Source organism: Salmo salar, chromosome ssa21 (genome assembly GCF_905237065.1).
Source record: "Salmo salar chromosome ssa21, Ssal_v3.1, whole genome shotgun sequence".
NCBI classification, from domain to species: Eukaryota; Metazoa; Chordata; class Actinopteri; order Salmoniformes; family Salmonidae; genus Salmo; species Salmo salar.
In genome coordinates this window covers 53899454-53922100 of record NC_059462.1, presented here as the reverse complement: position 1 = coordinate 53922100, position 22647 = coordinate 53899454, and the positions used below count along the sequence as shown (strand labels likewise).

The window sequence follows — 22647 nt, the reverse complement described above, 5'->3', positions numbered from 1 at the left end:
ATATGTTTAGTGGACTTCACTGGACAGAGGTTCCTCTCCGGTTTTGTGATGAAACAAACGTGTGGTTGAATTTAGGCCTATATATCACAGTGTCAAGGCATATGAACTAACAGATTATAGAGAATACAACGCAATTATCACTATCACATATAGGTTGTAATATGGCAAAACAAAATTCACTGGCTTGGCTTCCCCAGTGAATTTACACACACCCTGCTACTGAACCTAGTTGATTTGAATATGAATTCATTAAATTAGTTAATTAACACTTCTACTTAAGGTACTAGAGCAGTTCTACTATCTTACCATCCAGCCCAGCCAGAGAGCTGTAGTCCTGAGGAACCTTCTTCTGTTGCTGCTGTTGTAACTGTATCTTCTTCTGTTGCTGCTGTTGCCTGGCCGTATCCTGCTCTGTCAGACTGTAGTCTTCCACATAGTCCAGAGGCAGTTCCAGGTCCTCGTAGTAGGGTGGGGCCGGAAGTGCTGCTGCCCCCCTGTGGCGGAACGACGGCTGTGCAGGGGAAGAGGACAGATAGAGGGAGATGAAGTCCTGCAGCAGCTGACGGTCTCTCTCTCTCTGTTTGGCCTGTTGGGATCTAGAGGAGGGGCGGGGCCCTGGGTAGACTCTACCTCCCTGGTGGAGGGAGCGCTCTACATCTTCCTGGTATCTGTGCTGTAAAACACAGAGAGAGAGAAAACACACGTGGTTTACGGATGAGGACACATGTTCTATTGTGTGTGTGTGTGTGTGTGTGTACGTGTTAATGTGCATCGCTTACAGTACCTGTTGATAAGTATAGGGGTCCATGGGAGAGGTCTGCATACGGAGGGGGAACTGGGGATGGTCTACTATCATGTAGTCCTGGTGGCTGTCAGCCTGACTGGGATATCCTCCCTGATTGGAGGAGCTGCTGGGGTATCCTCCCTGATTGGAGGAGCTGCTGGGGTATCCTCCCTGATTGGAGGAGCTGCTGGGGTATCCTCGCTGATTGGAGGAGCTCTGCTTGGGTCTGAGAGGAAGGACAAGGAAGATGATTTTGTATATTTCGGGGAGTTCTAAGCATAATATTGCATTTCTACTCTACTTACTTGCTTTCTTTCAATTAGGTTTATTTGACAGGAACAATAAACATCGACCCATTTTGTGAATATGCTACAATATACTACACAGAGGCACGATAAGATGTTGGATAGATACGAGGAAAAGGCCTGTACTTGACTAACTCCTCTGTTAGATCCTGTAAATGTGTAATGATCCTTACTGTGAGGAAGCGATCTTGGAGGGTCTCGGGGTGTGAGGAACTCTGCTCAGCTCTTTGGTAACAATGTACTGGGTGATGTCATCTTGCCAGGACAGACCTACACATCAAACACACAGACCATTTATATTTTATAATGATGTCCATTAAATGTTGGTATTTTATTAGGATCCCCATTACTCTTCCCGTGGTCCACACCAAAACATGACACATGACATAATACAGAACATTAATAGACAAGAACAGATCAAGGACAGAACTACATGCACGTAGTCTAAATATCACTACATACACACCAACTATCTAGGTCGGATAGGAGAGAGGCGTTGTGTCGTGAGGTGTTGCTTTATCTGTTTTTTAAAACCAGGTTTGCTGTTTATTTCAGCAATATGAGACGGAACGGAGTTCCATGCAATAATGGCTCCATATAATTCTGTACGCTTTCTTGAATTTGTTCTGCGCCTGGGGACTGTGAAAGACCCCTGTAGGAATGTCTGGTGGGGTAAGTGTGTATATCAGAGCTGTGTGTAAGTTGACTATTCAAAAATGTGGGATTTTCAACACATTGTTTCTTATAAAAAAATAAGTGATGCAGTCAGTCTCTCCTAAACTCTTAGCCAAGAGAGACTGGTATGCATAGTATTTATATCAGCCATCTGATTACAATGAAGAGCAAAACGTGCCGCTCTGTTCTGGGCCAGCTGCAACTGCACTAGGTCTTTCCTTGCAGCACTCGACCACACGACTGGACAATAATCAAGATTAGACAAAACTAGACCCCCAGGACATGCTTTTTGGAGTGTAGTGTCAAAAAAGCAGAGCATCTCTTTATTACGGACAGACCTCTCCCCATCTTTACAATCACTGAATCTATATGTTTTGACCACGACAGTTTACAATTTAAGGTAACGCCAATTAATTTAGTCTCCTCAACTTGTGCAACAGCCACACCATTCATTACCAGATTCAGCTGAGGTGTAGAACTTAGGGAGTGATTTGTACCAAATACAATGCTCTTAGTTTTAGAGGTGTTCATGACCAGTTTATTACTGGCCACCCATTCCAAAACAGACTGTAACTCTTTGTTAAGGGTTTCAGTGACTTCATTAGCTGTGGTTGCTGATGCGTATATGGTTGAATCATCAGCATACATGGACACATATGTTTTGTTTAATGCCAGTGGCAGGTCATTGGTAAAAATAGAAAAGAGTAAAGGGCCTAGAGAGCTGCCCTGCGGTTCACCACACTTTACATGTTTGACATTAGAGAAGCTTCCATTAAAGAAAACCCTATGAGTTCTATTAGATAGATAGCTCTGAATCAACAATATGGTTGAAAAGCCATAACACATACTCTATCGGTCAAACGTTTTAGAACACCTACTCATTCAAGGGCTTTTCTTTATTTTTTACTATTTACTACATTGAAGACTAATAGTGAAGACATCAAAACTATGAAATAACACATATGTAATCATGAAGAAACCAAATAAAGTGTTAAACAAATCAAAATATATTTTACACTTGAGATTCTTCAAATCAAATCAAATTGTATTTGTCACGTGCGCCAAATACAACAAGTGTTGACCTTACCATGAAATGCTAACTTACAAGCCCTTAACCAACAGTGCAGTTCAAGAAAAAGTTAAGAAAACATTTACCAAATAAACTAAAGTAAAAAATAATAAAAAGTAACACAATAAACTAGAGAGGTTATATACAGGGATACCAATAACGAGTCAATGTGCGGGGGTACAGGTTAGTTGAGGTAATTTGTAAATGGAGGTAGGAGTGAAGTGAACATGAATAGATAAAAAACAGTGAGTAGCAGCAGTGTACAAAACAAAGAGAGGGGTGTGTGTGTGTTAGTGTGTTGACTCACCCTGCAGTGTGTTAGTGTGTTGACTCACCCTGCAGTGTGTTAATCTGTTGACTCACCCTGCAGTGTGTTAATCTGTTGACTCACCCTGCAGTGTGTTAATCTGTTGACTCACCCTGCAGTGTGTAATGGTGTTGACTCACCCTGCAGTGTGTTAGTGTGTTGACTCACCCTGCAGTGTGTTAGTGTGTTGACTCACCCTGCAGTGTGTTAGTGTGTTGACTCCCCCTGCAGTGTGTTAATGTGTTGACTCACCCTGCAGTGTGATATGGTGTTGACTCACCCTGCAGTGTGTTAATGTGTTGACTCACCCTGCAGTGTGATATGGTGTTGACTCACCCTGCAGTGTGTTAGTGTGTTGACTCACCCTGCAGTGTGTTAGTGTGTTGACTCACCCTGCAGTGTGTTAGTGTGTTGACTCCCCCTGCAGTGTGTTAGTGTGTTGACTCACCCTGCAGTGTGTTAGTGTGTTGACTCACCCTGCAGTGTGTTAATCTGTTGACTCACCCTGCAGTGTGTTAATCTGTTGACTCACCCTGCAGTGTGTTAATCTGTTGACTCACCCTGCAGTGTGTAATGGTGTTGACTCACCCTGCAGTGTGTAATGGTGTTGACTCACCCTGCAGTGTGTTAGTGTGTTGACTCACCCTGCAGTGTGTTAGTGTGTTGACTCACCCTGCAGTGTGTTACAGTGTTGACTCACCCTGCAGTGTGTTAGTGTGTTGACTCACCCTGCAGTGTGTTACAGTGTTGACTCACCCTGCAGTGTGTTAGTGTGTTGACTCACCCTGCAGTGTGTTAGTGTGTTGACTCACCCTGCAGTGTGTTAGTGTGTTGACTCACCCTGCAGCGTGTAATGGTGTTGACTCACCCTGCAGTGTGTTAATGTGTTGACTCACCCTGCAGTGTGATAAGGTGTTGACTCACCCTGCAGTGTGTTAGTGTGTTGACTCACCCTGCAGTGTGTTAGTGTGTTGACTCACCCTGCAGTGTGTTAGTGTGTTGACTCACCCTGCAGTGTGTTAGTGTGTTGACTCACCCTGCAGTGTGTTAGTGTGTTGACTCACCCTGCAGTGTGTTAGTGTGTTGACTCACCCTGCAGTGTGTTAATCTGTTGACTCACCCTGCAGTGTGTTAGTGTGTTGACTCACCCTGCAGTGTGTAATGGTGTTGACTCACCCTGCAGTGTGTTAGTGTGTTGACTCACCCTGCAGTGTGTTAGTGTGTTGACTCACCCTGCAGTGTGTTAGTGTGTTGACTCACCCTGCAGTGTGTTAGAGTGTTGACTCACCCTGCAGTGTGTTAGTGTGTTGACTCACCCTGCAGCGTGTAATGGTGTTGACTCACCCTGCAGTGTGTTAGTGTGTTGACTCACCCTGCAGTGTGTTAATGTGTTGACTCACCCTGTAGTGTGTTAATATGTTGACAAACCCTGCAGTGTGTTAGTGTGTTGACTCACCCTGTAGTGTGTTAATCTGTTAACTCACCCTGCAGTGTGTTAGTGTGTTGACTCACCCTGCAGTGTGTTAATGTGTTGACTCACCCTGCAGTGTGTTGACTCACCCTGCAGTGTGTTAGTGTGTTGACTCACCCTGCAGTGTGTTAGTGTGTTGACTCACCCTGCAGTGTGTTAGTGTGTTGACTCACCCTGCAGTGTGTTAGTGTGTTGACTCACCCTGCAGTGTGTAATGGTGTTGACTCACCCTGGAGGGTTTTTGTGTGTTGACTCACCCTGCAGTGTGTTAATCTGTTGACTCACCCTGCAGTGTGTTAGTGTGTTGACTCACCCTGCAGTGTGTTAATGTGTTGACTCACCCTGCAGTGTGTTAGTGTGTTGACTCACCCTGCAGTGTGTTAGTGTGTTGACTCACCCTGCAGTGTGTTAGTGTGTTGACTCACCCTGCAGTGTGTTAATGTGTTGACTCACCCTGCAGTGTGTTAGTGTGTTGACTCACCCTGCAGTGTGTTAGTGTGTTGACTCACCCTGCAGTGTGTTAGTGTGTTGACTCACCCTGCAGTGTGTTAGTGTGTTGACTCACCCTGCAGTGTGTTAATGTGTTGACTCACCCTGCAGTGTGTTAATGTGTTGACTCACCCTGCAGTGTGTTAATGTGTTGACTCACCCTGCAGTGTGTTAATCTGTTGACTCACCCTGCAGTGTGTTAATCTGTTGACTCACCCTGCAGTGTGTAATGGTGTTGACTCACCCTGCAGTGTGTTAGTGTGTTGACTCACCCTGCAGTGTGTTAGTGTGTTGACTCACCCTGCAGTGTGTTAGTGTGTTGACTCACCCTGCAGTGTGTTACAGTGTTGACTCACCCTGCAGTGTGTTAGTGTGTTGACTCACCCTGCAGTGTGTTAGTGTGTTGACTCACCCTGCAGTGTGTTAGTGTGTTGACTCACCCTGCAGTGTGTTAGTGTGTTGACTCACCCTGCAGTGTGTAATGGTGTTGACTCACCCTGCAGTGTGTTAGTGTGTTGACTCACCCTGCAGTGTGTTAATCTGTTGACTCACCCTGCCGTGTGTTAATCTGTTGACTCACCCTGCCGTGTGTTAATGTGTTGACTCACCCTGCAGTGTGTTAGTGTGTTGACTCACCCTGCAGTGTGTTAGTGTGTTGACTCACCCTGCCGTGTGTTAATCTGTTGACTCACCCTGCAGTGTGTTAATGTGTTGACTCACCCTGCAGTGTGTTAGTGTGTTGACTCACCCTGCAGTGCGTTAGTGTGATGACTCACCCTGCAGTATGTTTGTCACGTCCTGACCATGGTAAGCTGATATTTTCAATGGTAGAGTAGGTCAGGGCTTGACAGGGGGGTTTATTCTATGTGTTCTATTTCAATGTTCTTATGTTCTAGTTTTTCTTTTCTATGTTGGTTTGTTTGGGATGATCTCCAATTAGAGTCAGGCGGTCCTTGTTGTCTCTAATTGGAGATCATACTTAAATAGGGGTTTTTCTTCCTGGGTTTTGTGGGTGATTATTTTTGAGTACTGTTTGTTTCTCCTCTGCGTCACGGTTTGTTGTTTTGTCTATTCAGTTATTTGATGTATTGCATAGTTTCACAGAGAAAATACAAATATGGAACTACACACGCTGCACCTTGGTCCTCTTTTAAAAAAAACCATGACAGTGTTAATATGTTGACGCACCCTGCAGTGTGTTAATATGTTGACTCACCCTGCAGTGTGTTAATGTGTTGACTCACCCTGCAGTGTGTTAATGTGTTGACTCACCCTGCAGTGTGATATGGTGTTGACTCACCCTGCAGTGTGTTAGTGTGTTGACTCACCCTGCAGTGTGTTAATCTGTTGACTCACCCTGCAGTGTGTTAATATGTTGACTCACCCTGCAGTGTGATATGGTGTTGACTCACCCTGCAGTGTGTTAGTGTGTTGACTCACCCTGCAGTGTGTTAGTGTGTTGACTCACCCTGCAGTGTGTTAGTGTGTTGACTCACCCTGCAGTGTGTTAGGGTGTTGACTCACCCTGCAGTGTGTTAGTGTGTTGACTCACCCTGCAGTGTGTTAGTGTGTTGACTCACACTGCAGTGTGTTATGGTGTTGACTCACCCTGCAGTGTGTTAGTGTGTTGACTCACCCTGCAGTGTGTTAGTGTGTTGACTCACCCTGCAGTGTGTTAGTGTGTTGACTCACCCTGCAGTGTGTTAGTGTGTTGACTCACCCTGCAGTGTGTTAGTGTGTTGACTCACCCTGCAGTGTGTTAGTGTGTTGACTCACCCTGCAGTGTGTTAGTGTGTTGACTCACCCTGCAGTGTGTTAGTGTGTTGACTCACCCTGCAGTGTGTTAGTGTGTTGACTCACCCTGTAGTGTGTTAGTGTGTTGACTCACCCTGCAGTGTGTTAGTGTGTTGACTCACCCTGTAGTGTGTTAGTGTGTTGACTCACCCTGCAGTGTGTTAGTGTGTTGACTCACCCTGCAGTGTGTTAGTGTGTTGACTCACCCTGCAGTGTGTTAATGTGTTGACTCACGCTGTAGTGTGTTAATATGTTGACAAACCCTGCAGTGTGTTAGTGTGTTGACTCACCCTGCAGTGTGTTATGGTGTTGACTCACCCTGCAGTGTGTTAGTGTGTTGACTCACCCTGCAGTGTGTTAGTGTGTTGACTCACCCTGCAGTGTGTTAATCTGTTGACTCACCCTGCAGTGTGTTAATTTGTTGACTCACCCTGCAGTGTGTTAGTGTGTTGACTCACCCTGCAGTGTGTTAGTGTGTTGACTCACCCTGCAGTGTGTTAGTGTGTTGACTCACCCTGCAGTGTGTTACAGTGTTGACTCACCCTGCAGTGTGTTAGTGTGTTGACTCACCCTGCAGTGTGTTAGTGTGTTGACTCACCCTGCAGTGTGTTAGTGTGTTGACTCACCCTGCAGTGTGTTAGTGTGTTGACTCACCCTGCAGTGTGTAATGGTGTTGACTCACCCTGCAGTGTGTTAGTGTGTTGACTCACCCTGCAGTGTGTTAATCTGTTGACTCACCCTGCCGTGTGTTAATCTGTTGACTCACCCTGCCGTGTGTTAATGTGTTGACTCACCCTGCAGTGTGTTAGTGTGTTGACTCACCCTGCAGTGTGTTAGTGTGTTGACTCACCCTGCCGTGTGTTAATCTGTTGACTCACCCTGCAGTGTGTTAATGTGTTGACTCACCCTGCAGTGTGTTAGTGTGTTGACTCACCCTGCAGTGCGTTAGTGTGATGACTCACCCTGCAGTATGTTTGTCACGTCCTGACCATGGTAAGCTGATATTTTCAATGGTAGAGTAGGTCAGGGCTTGACAGGGGGGTTTATTCTATGTGTTCTATTTCTATGTTCTTATGTTCTAGTTTTTCTTTTCTATGTTGGTTTGTTTGGGATGATCTCCAATTAGAGTCAGGCGGTCCTTGTTGTCTCTAATTGGAGATCATACTTAAATAGGGGTTTTTCTTCCTGGGTTTTGTGGGTGATTATTTTTGAGTACTGTTTGTTTCTCCTCTGCGTCACGGTTTGTTGTTTTGTCTATTCAGTTATTTGATGTATTGCATAGTTTCACAGAGAAAATACAAATATGGAACTACACACGCTGCACCTTGGTCCTCTTTAAAAAAAAAACATGACAGTGTTAATATGTTGACTCACCCTGCAGTGTGTTAATATGTTGACTCACCCTGCAGTGTGTTAATGTGTTGACTCAACCTGCAGTGTGTTAATGTGTTGACTCACCCTGCAGTGTGATATGGTGTTGACTCACCCTGCAGTGTGTTAGTGTGTTGACTCACCCTGCAGTGTGTTAATCTGTTGACTCACCCTGCAGTGTGTTAATATGTTGACTCACCCTGCAGTGTGATATGGTGTTGACTCACCCTGCAGTGTGTTAGTGTGTTGACTCACCCTGCAGTGTGTTAGTGTGTTGACTCACCCTGCAGTGTGTTAATGTGTTGACTCCCCCTGCAGTGTGTTATGGTGTTGACTCACCCTGCAGTGTGTTAATGTGTTGACTCACCCTGCAGTGTGTTAGTGTGTTGACTCACACTGCAGTGTGTTATGGTGTTGACTCACCCTGCAGTGTGTTAGTGTGTTGACTCACCCTGCAGTGTGTTAGTGTGTTGACTCACCCTGCAGTGTGTTAGTGTGTTGACTCACCCTGCAGTGTGTTATGGTGTTGACTCACCCTGCAGTGTGTTAGTGTGTTGACTCACCCTGCAGTGTGTTAGTGTGTTGACTCACCCTGCAGTGTGTTAATGTGTTGACTCACCCTGTAGTGTGTTATGGTGTTGACTCACCCTGTAGTGTGTTAGTGTGTTGACTCACCCTGCAGTGTGTTAGTGTGTTGACTCACCCTGCAGTGTGTTAATGTGTTGACTTACCCTGCAGTGTGTTAGTGTGATGACTCACCCTGCAGTGTGTTAATGTGTTGACTCAAACTGCAGTGTGTTAATGTGTTGACTCACCCTGCAGTGTGTTATGGTGTTGACTCACCCTGTAGTGTGTTAGTGTGTTGACTCACCCTGCAGTGTGTTAATGTGTTGACTCACCCTGCAGTGTGTTAGTGTGTTGACTCACCCTGCAGTGTGTTAGTGTGTTGACTCACCCTGCAGTGTGTTAATGTGTTGACTCACCCTGCAGTGTGATATGGTGTTGACTCACCCTGCAGTGTGTTAGTGTGTTGACTCACCCTGCAGTGTGTTAATGTGTTGACTCACCCTGCAGTGTGATATGGTGTTGACTCACCCTGCAGTGTGTTAGTGTGTTGACTCACCCTGCAGTGTGTTAATGTGTTGACTCACCCTGCAGTGTGTTAATATGTTGACTCACCCTGCAGTGTGATATGGTGTTGACTCAACCTGCAGTGTGTTAGTGTGTTGACTCACCCTGCAGTGTGTTAGTGTGTTGACTCACCCTGCAGTGTGTTAGTGTGTTGACTCACCCTGCAGTGTGATAGTGTGTTGACTCACCCTGCAGTGTGTTAGCGTGTTGACTCACCCTGCAGTGTGTTAGTGTGTTGACTCACCCTGCAGTGTGTTAGTGTGTTGACTCACCCTGCAGTGTGTTAGTGTGTTGACTCACCCTGCAGTGTGTTAATGTGTTGACTCACCCTGTAGTGTGTTATGGTGTTGACTCACCCTGTAGTGTGTTAGTGTGTTGACTCACCCTGCAGTGTGTTAGTGTGTTGACTCACCCTGCAGTGTGTTAATGTGTTGACTTACCCTGCAGTGTGTTAGTGTGATGACTCACCCTGCAGTGTGTTAATGTGTTGACTCACACTGCAGTGTGTTAATGTGTTGACTCACCCTGCAGTGTGTTATGGTGTTGACTCACCCTGTAGTGTGTTAGTGTGTTGACTCACCCTGCAGTGTGTTAATGTGTTGACTCACCCTGCAGTGTGTTAGTGTGTTGACTCACCCTGCAGTGTGTTAGTGTGTTGACTCACCCTGCAGTGTGTTAATGTGTTGACTCACCCTGCAGTGTGATATGGTGTTGACTCACCCTGCAGTGTGTTAGTGTGTTGACTCACCCTGCAGTGTGTTAATGTGTTGACTCACCCTGCAGTGTGATATGGTGTTGACTCACCCTGCAGTGTGTTAGTGTGTTGACTCACCCTGCAGTGTGTTAATGTGTTGACTCACCCTGCAGTGTGTTAATATGTTGACTCACCCTGCAGTGTGATATGGTGTTGACTCAACCTGCAGTGTGTTAGTGTGTTGACTCACCCTGCAGTGTGTTAGTGTGTTGACTCACCCTGCAGTGTGTTAGTGTGTTGACTCACCCTGCAGTGTGTTAGTGTGTTGACTCACCCTGCAGTGTGTTAGTGTGTTGACTCACCCTGCAGTGTGTTAGAGTGTTGACTCACCCTGCAGTGTGTTATGGTGTTGACTCACCCTGCAGTGTGTTAGTGTGTTGACTCACCCTGCAGTGTGTTAATGTGTTGACTCACCCTGTAGTGTGTTATGGTGTTGACTCACCCTGTAGTGTGTTAGTGTGTTGACTCACCCTGCAGTGTGTTAGTGTGTTGACTCACCCTGCAGTGTGTTAGTGTGTTGACTCACCCTGCAGTGTGTTAATGTGTTGACCCACCCTGTAGTGTGTTATGGTGTTGACTCACCCTGTAGTGTGTTAGTGTGTTGACTCACCCTGCAGTGTGTTAGTGTGTTGACTCACCCTGCAGTGTGTTAATGTGTTGACTTACCCTGCAGTGTGTTAGTGTGATGACTCACCCTGCCGTGTGTTAATGTGTTGACTCACACTGCAGTGTGTTAATGTGTTGACTCACCCTGCAGTGTGTTATGGTGTTGACTCACCCTGTAGTGTGTTAGTGTGTTGACTCACCCTGCAGTGTGTTAATGTGTTGACTCACCCTGCAGTGTGTTAGTGTGTTGACTCACCCTGCAGTGTGTTAGTGTGTTGACTCACCCTGCAGTGTGTTATGGTGTTGACTCACCCTGTAGTGTGTTAGTGTGTTGACTCACCCTGCAGTGTGTTAATGTGTTGACTCACCCTGCAGTGTGTTAGTGTGTTGACTCACCCTGCAGTGTGTTAGTGTGTTGACTCACCCTGCAGTGTGTTATGGTGTTGACTCACCCTGCAGTGTGTTAGTGTGTTGACTCACCCTGCAGTGTGTTAATGTGTTGACTCACCCTGCAGTGTGATAGCGTGTTGACTCACCCTGCAGTGTGATAGCGTGTTGACTCACCCTGCAGTGTGTTAGTGTGTTGACTCACCCTGCAGTGTGTTAATGTGTTGACTCACCCTGCAGTGTGATATGGTGTTGACTCACCCTGCAGTGTGTTATGGTGTTGACTCACCCTGCAGTGTGTTAGTGTGTTGACTCACCCTGCAGTGTGATATGGTGTGTGACTCACCCTGCAGTGTGATAGTGTGTTGACTCACCCTGCAGTGTGTTAGTGTGTTGACTCACCCTGCAGTGTGTTAATGTGTTGACTCACCCTGCAGTGTGTTAGTGTGTTGACTCACCCTGCAGTGTGTTAATGTGTTGACTCACCCTGCAGTGTGTTAGTGTGTTGACTCACCCTGCAGTGTGTTATGGTGTTGACTCACCCTGCAGTGTGTTAGTGTGTTGACTCACCCTGCAGTGTGTTAATGTGTTGACTCACCCTGCAGTGTGTTAGTGTGTTGACTCACCCTGCAGTGTGTTAGCGTGTTGACTCACGCTGCAGTGTGTTAATGTGTTGACTCACCCTGCAGTGTGTTATGGTGTTGACTCACCCTGTAGTGTGTTAGTGTGTTGACTCACCCTGCAGTGTGTTAATGTGTTGACTCACCCTGCAGTGTGTTAGTGTGTTGACTCACCCTGCAGTGTGTTAGTGTGTTGACTCACCCTGCAGTGTGTTAATGTGTTGACTCACCCTGCAGTGTGATATGGTGTTGACTCACCCTGCAGTGTGTTAGTGTGTTGACTCACCCTGCAGTGTGTTAATGTGTTGACTCACCCTGCAGTGTGATATGGTGTTGACTCACCCTGCAGTGTGTTAGTGTGTTGACTCACCCTGCAGTGTGTTAATGTGTTGACTCACCCTGCAGTGTGTTAATATGTTGACTCACCCTGCAGTGTGATATGGTGTTGACTCAACCTGCAGTGTGTTAGTGTGTTGACTCACCCTGCAGTGTGTTAGTGTGTTGACTCACCCTGCAGTGTGTTAGTGTGTTGACTCACCCTGCAGTGTGATAGCGTGTTGACTCACCCTGCAGTGTGTTAGCGTGTTGACTCACCCTGCAGTGTGTTAGTGTGTTGACTCACCCTGCAGTGTGTTAGTGTGTTGACTCACCCTGCAGTGTGTTAGTGTGTTGACTCACCCTGCAGTGTGTTAGTGTGTTGACTCACCCTGTAGTGTGTTATGGTGTTGACTCACCCTGTAGTGTGTTAGTGTGTTGACTCACCCTGCAGTGTGTTAGTGTGTTGACTCACCCTGCAGTGTGTTAATGTGTTGACTTACCCTGCAGTGTGTTAGTGTGATGACTCACCCTGCAGTGTGTTAATGTGTTGACTCACACTGCAGTGTGTTAATGTGTTGACTCACCCTGCAGTGTGTTATGGTGTTGACTCACCCTGTAGTGTGTTAGTGTGTTGACTCACCCTGCAGTGTGTTAATGTGTTGACTCACCCTGCAGTGTGTTAGTGTGTTGACTCACCCTGCAGTGTGTTAGTGTGTTGACTCACCCTGCAGTGTGTTAATGTGTTGACTCACCCTGCAGTGTGATATGGTGTTGACTCACCCTGCAGTGTGTTAGTGTGTTGACTCACCCTGCAGTGTGTTAATGTGTTGACTCACCCTGCAGTGTGATATGGTGTTGACTCACCCTGCAGTGTGTTAGTGTGTTGACTCACCCTGCAGTGTGTTAATGTGTTGACTCACCCTGCAGTGTGTTAATATGTTGACTCACCCTGCAGTGTGATATGGTGTTGACTCAACCTGCAGTGTGTTAGTGTGTTGACTCACCCTGCAGTGTGTTAGTGTGTTGACTCACCCTGCAGTGTGTTAGTGTGTTGACTCACCCTGCAGTGTGTTAGTGTGTTGACTCACCCTGCAGTGTGTTAGTGTGTTGACTCACCCTGCAGTGTGTTAGAGTGTTGACTCACCCTGCAGTGTGTTATGGTGTTGACTCACCCTGCAGTGTGTTAGTGTGTTGACTCACCCTGCAGTGTGTTAATGTGTTGACTCACCCTGTAGTGTGTTATGGTGTTGACTCACCCTGTAGTGTGTTAGTGTGTTGACTCACCCTGCAGTGTGTTAGTGTGTTGACTCACCCTGCAGTGTGTTAGTGTGTTGACTCACCCTGCAGTGTGTTAATGTGTTGACTCACCCTGTAGTGTGTTATGGTGTTGACTCACCCTGTAGTGTGTTAGTGTGTTGACTCACCCTGCAGTGTGTTAGTGTGTTGACTCACCCTGCAGTGTGTTAATGTGTTGACTTACCCTGCAGTGTGTTAGTGTGATGACTCACCCTGCCGTGTGTTAATGTGTTGACTCACACTGCAGTGTGTTAATGTGTTGACTCACCCTGCAGTGTGTTATGGTGTTGACTCACCCTGTAGTGTGTTAGTGTGTTGACTCACCCTGCAGTGTGTTAATGTGTTGACTCACCCTGCAGTGTGTTAGTGTGTTGACTCACCCTGCAGTGTGTTAGTGTGTTGACTCACCCTGCAGTGTGTTATGGTGTTGACTCACCCTGTAGTGTGTTAGTGTGTTGACTCACCCTGCAGTGTGTTAATGTGTTGACTCACCCTGCAGTGTGTTAGTGTGTTGACTCACCCTGCAGTGTGTTAGTGTGTTGACTCACCCTGCAGTGTGTTATGGTGTTGACTCACCCTGCAGTGTGTTAGTGTGTTGACTCACCCTGCAGTGTGTTAATGTGTTCACTCACCCTGCAGTGTGATAGCGTGTTGACTCACCCTGCAGTGTGATAGCGTGTTGACTCACCCTGCAGTGTGTTAGTGTGTTGACTCACCCTGCAGTGTGTTAATGTGTTGACTCACCCTGCAGTGTGATATGGTGTTGACTCACCCTGCAGTGTGTTATGGTGTTGACTCACCCTGCAGTGTGTTAGTGTGTTGACTCACCCTGCAGTGTGATATGGTGGTGACTCACCCTGCAGTGTGATAGTGTGTTGACTCACCCTGCAGTGTGTTAGTGTGTTGACTCACCCTGCAGTGTGTTAATGTGTTGACTCACCCTGCAGTGTGTTAATGTGTTGACTCACCCTGCAGTGTGTTAATGTGTTGACTCACCCTGCAGTGTGTTAGTGTGTTGACTCACCCTGCAGTGTGTTATGGTGTTGACTCACCCTGCAGTGTGTTAGTGTGTTGACTCACCCTGCAGTGTGTTAATGTGTTGACTCACCCTGCAGTGTGATAGCGTGTTGACTCACCCTGCAGTGTGATAGCGTGTTGACTCACGCTGCAGTGTGTTAATGTGTTGACTCACCCTGCAGTGTGATATGGTGGTGACTCACCCTGCAGTGTGATAGTGTGTTGACTCACCCTGCAGTGTGTTAGTGTGTTGACTCACCCTGCAGTGTGTTAATGTGTTGACTCACCCTGCTGTGTGTTAATGTGTTGACTCACCCTGCAGTGTGTTAATGTGTTGACTCACCCTGCAGTGTGTTAGTGTGTTGACTCACCCTGCAGTGAGTTACCGTGTTGACTCACCCTGCAGTGTGTTATGGTGTTGACTCTCCCTGCAGTGTGATATGGTGTTGACTCACCCTGCAGTGTGTTAATGTGTTGACTCACCCTGCAGTGTGTTAGTGTGTTAACTCACCCTGCAGTGTGTTAGTGTGTTGACTCACCCTGCAGTGTGTTAGTGTGTTGACTCACCCTGCAGTGTGTTAGTGTGTTGACTCACCCTGCAGTGTGTTAGTGTGTTGACTCACCCTGCAGTGTGATAGCGTGTTGACTCACCCTGCAGTGTGTTAGTGTGTTGACTCACCCTGCAGTGTGTTAGTGTGTTGACTCACCCTGCAGTGTGATATGGTGTTGACTCACCCTGCAGTGTGTTAATGTGTTGACTCACCCTGCAGTGTGTTAGTGTGTTGACTCACCCTGCAGTGTGATATGGTGTTGACTCACCCTGCAGTGTGTTAGTGTGTTGACTCACCCTGCAGTGTGAGCTGTTTGAGGACCTCCTGCATCCTCTTCAGAACAGGAACGGACACCTGGTACTGAACCTGGTCCTGCTTAGAGGTACGGCACTGCCCAAAGAGACCATCTGGAACACACAGCAAATCACATTAACACACACACATATACTCACACAGACTCACACAGCAAATCCCATTAACACATAAGCACACAGCTGTCTCCAACACACACCCACCCGAACCCATCAACATACAACCCACCAGAACCCATCAACATTGGATGTTCTCCATAGTTATGTACTTAAAAATGTATCAATTTACCAATTCGGCACATTTGGGCAGACATCCTGGCAGACTTGATAAAAAATATTGTCCAGTATACTGGATCAATCTGAAACTTCACTCACACACTTCCATATATTGCGCCTAAACTACAGTATTTTATTATGGCCTTTCTCTTGCATTTAAAAAAAACTAGTTTTTTTGGTTTGTATTATCTTTTACAAGATCTAATGTCTTATATTCTACATTAATTTCACATTTCCACAAACTTCAAAGTGTTTCCTTTCAAATGGTATCAAGAATATGCATATCATTGCTTCAGGCCCTGAGCTAGATTTGGGTATGTCAGTTCAGACAATTTTTGTTTTTAAAAGGGTCCGATCCAGACATTCAACAACCCACATCATTATACTAACCCAATCAACAACCCACATCATTAAACTAACCCAATCAACAACCCACATCATTATACTAACCCAATCAACAACCCACATCATTATACTAACCCAATCAACAACCCACATCATTAAACTAACCCAATCAACAACCCACATCATTAAACTAACCCAATCAACAACCCACATCATTAAACTAACCCAATCAACAACCCACATCATTATACTAACCCAATCAACAACCCACATCATTATACTAACCCAATCAACAACCCACATCATTAAACTAACCCAATCAACAACCCACATCATTAAACTAACCCAATCAACAACCCACATCATTATACTAACCCAATCAACAACCCACATCATTAAACTAACCCAATCAACAACCCACATCATTAAACTAACCCAATCAACAACCCACATCATTAAACTAACCCAATCAACAACCCACATCATTAAACTAACCCAATCAACAACCCACATCATTATACTAACCCAATCAACAACCCACATCATTATACTAACCCAATCAACAACCCACATCATTAAACTAACCCAATCAACAACCCACATCATTAAACTAACCCAATCAACAACCCACATCATTATACTAACCCAATCAACAACCCACATCATTAAACTAACCCAATCAACAACCCACATCATTATACTAACCCAATCAACAACCCACATCATTAAACTAACCCAATCAACAACCCACATCATTAAACTAACCCAATCAACAACCCACATCATTAAACTAACCCAATCAACAACCCACATCATTAAACTAACCCAATCAACAACCCACATCATTATACTAACCCAATCAACAACCCACATCATTAAACTAACCCAATCAACAACCCACATCATTATACTAACCCAATCAACAACCCACATCATTATACTAACCCAATCAACAACCCACATCATTAAACTAACCCAATCAACAACCCACATCATTAAACTAACCCAATCAACAACCCACATCATTATACTAACCCAATCAACAACCCACATCATTAAACTAACCCAATCAAAAACCCACATCATTATACTAACCCAATCAACAACCCACATCATTATACTAACCCAATCAACAACCCACATCATTAAACTAACCCAATCAACAACCCACATAATTAAACTAACCCAATCAACAACCCACATCATTAAACTAACCCAATCAACAACCCACATCATTAAACTAACCCAATCAACAACCCACATCATTAAACTAACCCTAGCTCATAACCCTAAACCTAATTCAGACTCTAACCTTAACCCTAAACCTAATTCAGACTCTAACCTTAACCCTAAACCTAATTCAGACTCTAACCTTAACCCTAAACCTAATTCAGACTCTAACCTTAACCCTAAACCTAATTCAGACTCTAACCTTAACCGTAAACCTAATTCAGACTCTAACCTTAACCCTAAACCTAATTCAGACTCTAACCTTAACCCTAAACCTAATTCAGACTCTAACCTTAACCCTAAACCTAATTCAGACTCTAACCTTAACCATAAACCTAATTCAGACTCTAACCTTAACCATAAACCTAATTCAGACTCTAACCTTAACCCTAAACCCCCTAGAAATAGTATTTGACCTCGTGGGGACTAACAAAATGTACCCAGTTCTTAAAATTTGGTTTGTTTACTATTCTTGTGGGGAATTGAACAAGTCCACACACACACACACACACACACACACACGCACAAACACAGGCACACACCCACACACACATGCACACACACACATTTACACCACACCACCAGCTCACATAACTGAATAAAAACGATACTGCGGCTAAAAACAGACGCACAACAGAATACAGAGTAGCCTCCATAGTGAACCCAGTCCTCTCTCTCTCCTCTCTCCTCCATAGTGAACCCAGTCCTCTCTCTCCTCTCTCCTCCATAGTGAACCCTGTCCTCTCTATCCTCTCTCCTCCATAGTGAACCCAGTCCTCTCTCTCTCCTCTCTCCTCCATAGTGAACCCATCCCTCTCTCTCTCCTCTCTCCTCCATAGTGAATCCAGCCCTCTCTCTCTCCTCTCTCCTCCATAGTGAACCCATCCCTCTCTCTCTCCTCTCTCCTCCATAGTGAACCCAGCCCTCTCTCTCCTCTCTCCTCCATAGTGAACCCAGCCCTCTCTCTCTCCTCTCTCCTCCATAGTGAACCCAGTCCTCTCTCTCCTCTCTCCTCCATAGTGAACCCATCCCTCTCTCTCCTCTCTCCTCCATAGTGAACCCAGTCCTCTCTCTCCTCTCTCCTCCATAGTGAACCAGCCCTCTCTCTCCTCTCTCCTCCATAGTGAACCCATCCCTCTCTCTCTCCTCTCTCCTCCATAGTGAACCCATCCCTCTCTCTCCTCTCTCCTCCATAGTGAACCCTGTCCTCTCTATCCTCTCTCCTCCATAGTGAACCCAGTCCTCTCTCTCTCCTCTCTCCTCCATAGTGAACCCAGCCCTCTCTCTCTCCTCTCTCCTCCATAGTGAACCCAGCCCTCTCTCTCTCCTCTCTCCTCCATAGTGAACCCAGTCCTCTCTCTCCTCTCTCCTCCATAGTGAACCCAGCCCTCTCTCTCTCTTCTCTACTCCATAGTGAACCCAGCCCTCTCTCTCCTCTCTCCTCCATAGTGAACCCAGACCTCTCTCTCCTCTCTCCTCCATAGTGAACCCAGTCCTCTCTCTCCTCTCTCCTCCATAGTGAACCCAGTCCTCTCTCTCCTCTCTCCTCCATAGTGAACCCATCCCTCTCTCTCCTCTCTCCTCCATAGTGAACCCAGTCCTCTCTCTCCTCTCTCCTCCATAGTGAACCAGCCCTCTCTCTCTCCTCCATAGTAAACCCAGTCCTCTCTCTCTCCTCTCTCCTCCATAGTGAACCCAGTCCTCTCTCTCTCCTCTGTCCTCCATAGTGAACCCATCCCTCTCTCTCTCCTCTCTCCTCCATAGTGAACCCAGCCCTCTCTCTCCTCTCTCCTCCATAGTGAACACAGCCCTCTCTCTCCTCTCTCCTCTATAGTGAACCCAGTCCTCTCTCTCCTCTCTCCTCCATAGTGAACCCAGCCCTCTCTCTCCTCTCTCCTCCATAGTGAACCAGCCCTCTCTCTCTCCTCTCTCCTCCATAGTGAACCCTGTCCTCTCTATCCTCTCTCCTCCATAGTGAACCAGCCCTCTCTCTCCTCTCTCCTCCATAGTGAACCAGCCCTCTCTCTCCTCTCTCCTCCATAGTGAACCAGCCCTCTCTCTCTCCTCTCTCCTCCATAGTGAACCCATCCCTCTCTCTCTCCTCTCTCCTCCATAGTGAACCAAGTCCTCTCTATCCTCTCTCCTTCATAGTGAACCAGCCCTCTCTCTCCTCTCTCCTCCATAGTGAACCAGCCCTCTCTCTCCTCTCTCCTCCATAGTGAACCCAGTCCTCTCTCTCTCCTCTCTCCTCCATAGTGAACCCAGTCCTCTCTCTCCTCTCTCCTCCATAGTGAGCCCAGTCCTCTCTCTCTCCTCTCTCCTCCATAGTGAACCCAGCCCTCTCTCTCTCCTCTCTCCTCCATAGTGAACCCAGCCCTCTCTCTCCTCTCTCCTCCATAGTGAACCAGTCCTCTCTCTCCTCTCTCCTCCATAGTGAACCAGCCCTCTCTTTCCTCTCTCCTCCATAGTGAACCAGCCCTCTCTTTCCTCTCTCCTCCATAGTGAACCAGTCCTCTCTCTCCTCTCTCCTCCATAGTGAACCCAGTCCTCTCTCTCCTCTCTCCTCCATAGTGAACCCAGTCCTCTCTCTCCTCTCTCCTCCATAGTGAACCAGCCCTCTCTTTCCTCTCTCCTCCATAGTGAACCAGCCCTCTCTTTCCTCTCTCCTCCATAGTGAACCAGTCCTCTCTCTCCTCTCTCCTCCATAGTGAACCCAGTCCTCTCTCTCTCCTCTCTCCTCTATAGTGAACCCATCCCTCTCTCTCTCCTCTCTCCTCCATAGTGAATCCATCCCTCTCTCTCTCCTCTCTCCTCTATAGTGAACCCATCCCTCTCTCTCTCCTCCATAGTGAACTCATCCCTCTCTCTCCTCCATAATGAACACAACTCTCTTCCCTCTTATCCTACCATGAAAAACACCCAAAGACATGAGTCACTGCTATTTATAGGAAGAGGACTCGAGAAATGGGGGAACGGGGGAGTGGTGGAATGGTGAATGGAGGAAAATTATGAAACAGAGAAGCCGAATGTATTTATTGGGAGTTAAAGGGATGTACACTGCAGTATATTATCTTCTTTTTCAAGACAGGACAAAATAGAGAGTGACAAAAAAAAGCCAAAATAGATATCAAATGGTTATATAGAAATAAATGTTAGAAGCCAGCATCATTGTGCATCATTGTGAAAGCCATTATAAGGGATTCTTAACCATAGACTGTCGGAAGGTCATAATGCATTATAACTGCTTCATAATACATTATAACTGTTAGCTTTAAGTAGTGTATAACTTATGTTTTCTGTCTGCAGCACTAGCAGCGTAGGTCAATTAGCCTGGCTACCCAGACTCCTTGCACCCACGGACGTTTGTTTGAATCTGGATAGGAGTACTTCCCCAAGAAACACATTCTAACAGTTCTGAATGGTCCCAAACACTGATGGGTTGGGCCTGAGCCAGAACATATGTGGGTATGGGACGTTTTTCTTTTTTTAAATGTGTCATTGGCTTTGATAGTCTGATTGGTTAAGAGATGATCCAACTGCTAATGACTTTTGTACAACACCCTTAAATGATGGCAGTCTCAGACTGAAGCACGTAACGATTACAGAGCAGCGGAATAATTCAGTTTGAGTCGTCAGGCAACAGGCAACTACTTTAGAAGCCATTATTTGCCACCCAATCTGCTATCTGGAACTAACAGAGAGACAAGACAGACCAGACAGACAAAACAATGCAGACCGACAAGACAGACAAGCCAAGCCAGAGAGACAGAGGGTAAGGTAAGCTCTTAACAGTCACGTGTGTGTGTGTGTGTGTGTGTGTGTGTGTGTGTGTGTGTGTGTGTGTGTGTGTGGGTGTGTGTGGGTGTGTGGTGTGTATATAAGCTCTGTAAATAGGAAGTAATAACAAGCTATGTGATCGCACTGCTAACTCATTCTGACTCACTTCTACATACGCACATGAGAAAAAGAGAGAGTGACTGAGAGAGAGAGAGAGAGAGAGAGAGAGAGAGATAAGGTGGACAGAGAGATAAAAAGGGAGCGAGGGAGAGAGAGTAATTGAGTGAGAGATAGAGAAAGGAGAATAAATCATATTGTATGTACCTATAGGAGGAAGATGACTATGTATGGCTGGTGATAGAGGTGGAGATAAGAGTACGTGATTGGAGGAGAGATGAAGGGGAGGAGACAAAGGAAGAGTGACGGTGTAGGTATGTGAGGAGAAGTGTGAGTATGTATGGCTGGGGATAGAGGTGGAGATAACAGTACGTGATTGGAGGAGAGATGAAGGAGAAGGGGAGGAGAAGTGTGAGTATGTATGGCTGGTGATAGAGGTGGAGATAACAGTACGTGATTGGAGGAGAGATGAAGGAGAAGGGGAGGAGAAGTGTGAGTATGTATGGCTGGTGATAGAGGTGGAGATAAGAGTACGTGATTGGAGGAGAGATGAAGGAGATGGGGAGGAGACAAAGGAAGAGTGACGGTGTAGGTATGTGAGGAGAAGTGTGTAAACAGTGTAACATGCTAGGGACTCATCATCCTGCTGCTCAGGAAGAAGATGAGTCATGTATTTCCGATTTCTTTGATGAAGTCTTGGTTCCTGCTCTTTAGGCCAAAGGGAGATAAAAAGAGAGAAAGCAAGAGAGAGCGAGAGAAGAGAGAGGGAGAGAAACAGATAGGGAGAGAAAGACAGACAGACAAGATAGACAGAGAGGTGAGCGAGAGGTTGAGCGAGAGGTTGAGCGAGAGCGTAAACCAAGCGAAAACACCAGACACTATGGAACACAACACTTTTACTATCTCATCCTGAAACATACAAGGTCTGAGGTCATCTAAGATAGAATCCCCACAACTTTAATGAAGACAGCTTCTCCATCCTAGAGGGGGAGATCAATCATTTACAGGCTCAGGGACATGCACTAGTCCGTGGCGAAACTAAATGCCAGAACTGGACAATAACCTGACACTCTTAGCACACAGGGAGACAAACATCAACCTGGAGGTGACAGCATTCCCTCCAAAATATGCACCCCTAGACACAACTATGTCAAAACAACCAACAAAAACGGTTCACAACTCGTGCAGCTCTGTCAAACGCTGGGTCTGTACATAGTTAATGGTAGGCTTCGAGGGGACTCCTACAGCTCATCTCTTGGCAGTAGTAGTGTAGACTACTTTATCACTGACCTCAACCCAGAGTCTCTCAGAGCGTTCACAGTCAGTCCACTGACACCCCTATCAGATTACAGCAAAAATCACAGTTTACTTGAACAGAGCAATACTCAAATCATGAAGCACATTAGCCAAAGGAACTGAGTAATATTAAGAAATGCTATAGAATACTATGCTAAAGTAGCATAGAAACCTACTAAAAGCAATTAGGCAACAACAAATTCAACTTCCTGGACAAAACATTTCACTGTAATAGGTGTAAACGTGTCAGTAGAAAAACTGTATATTTAACCTCAGCTTCCTATCAAATATTTTTTCAAGCAGAAAACCTAAGAAAATTAAACAGCAATGACAAAATGGTTTGATGAAGA

General features: G+C 46.0%; 1 protein-coding gene across 2 annotated transcripts in view; it reads right to left on the bottom strand.

The window, feature by feature from the left end:
• LOC106582506 (receptor-type tyrosine-protein phosphatase-like N) overlaps positions 1-22647 on the bottom strand; it is a 94958-nt gene that overhangs the window by 46785 nt on the left and 25526 nt on the right. For both annotated transcript variants that reach the window (XM_045704906.1, XM_045704907.1), the window contains exons 3-6: positions 15242-15352; positions 1263-1359; positions 785-1010; positions 307-673 (exon numbers count right to left, since the gene is read on the bottom strand). In XM_045704906.1, the coding sequence (XP_045560862.1) occupies positions 307-673; positions 785-1010; positions 1263-1359; positions 15242-15352 (801 nt within the window). The remainder of the gene's footprint in view (positions 1-306; positions 674-784; positions 1011-1262; positions 1360-15241; positions 15353-22647) is intronic.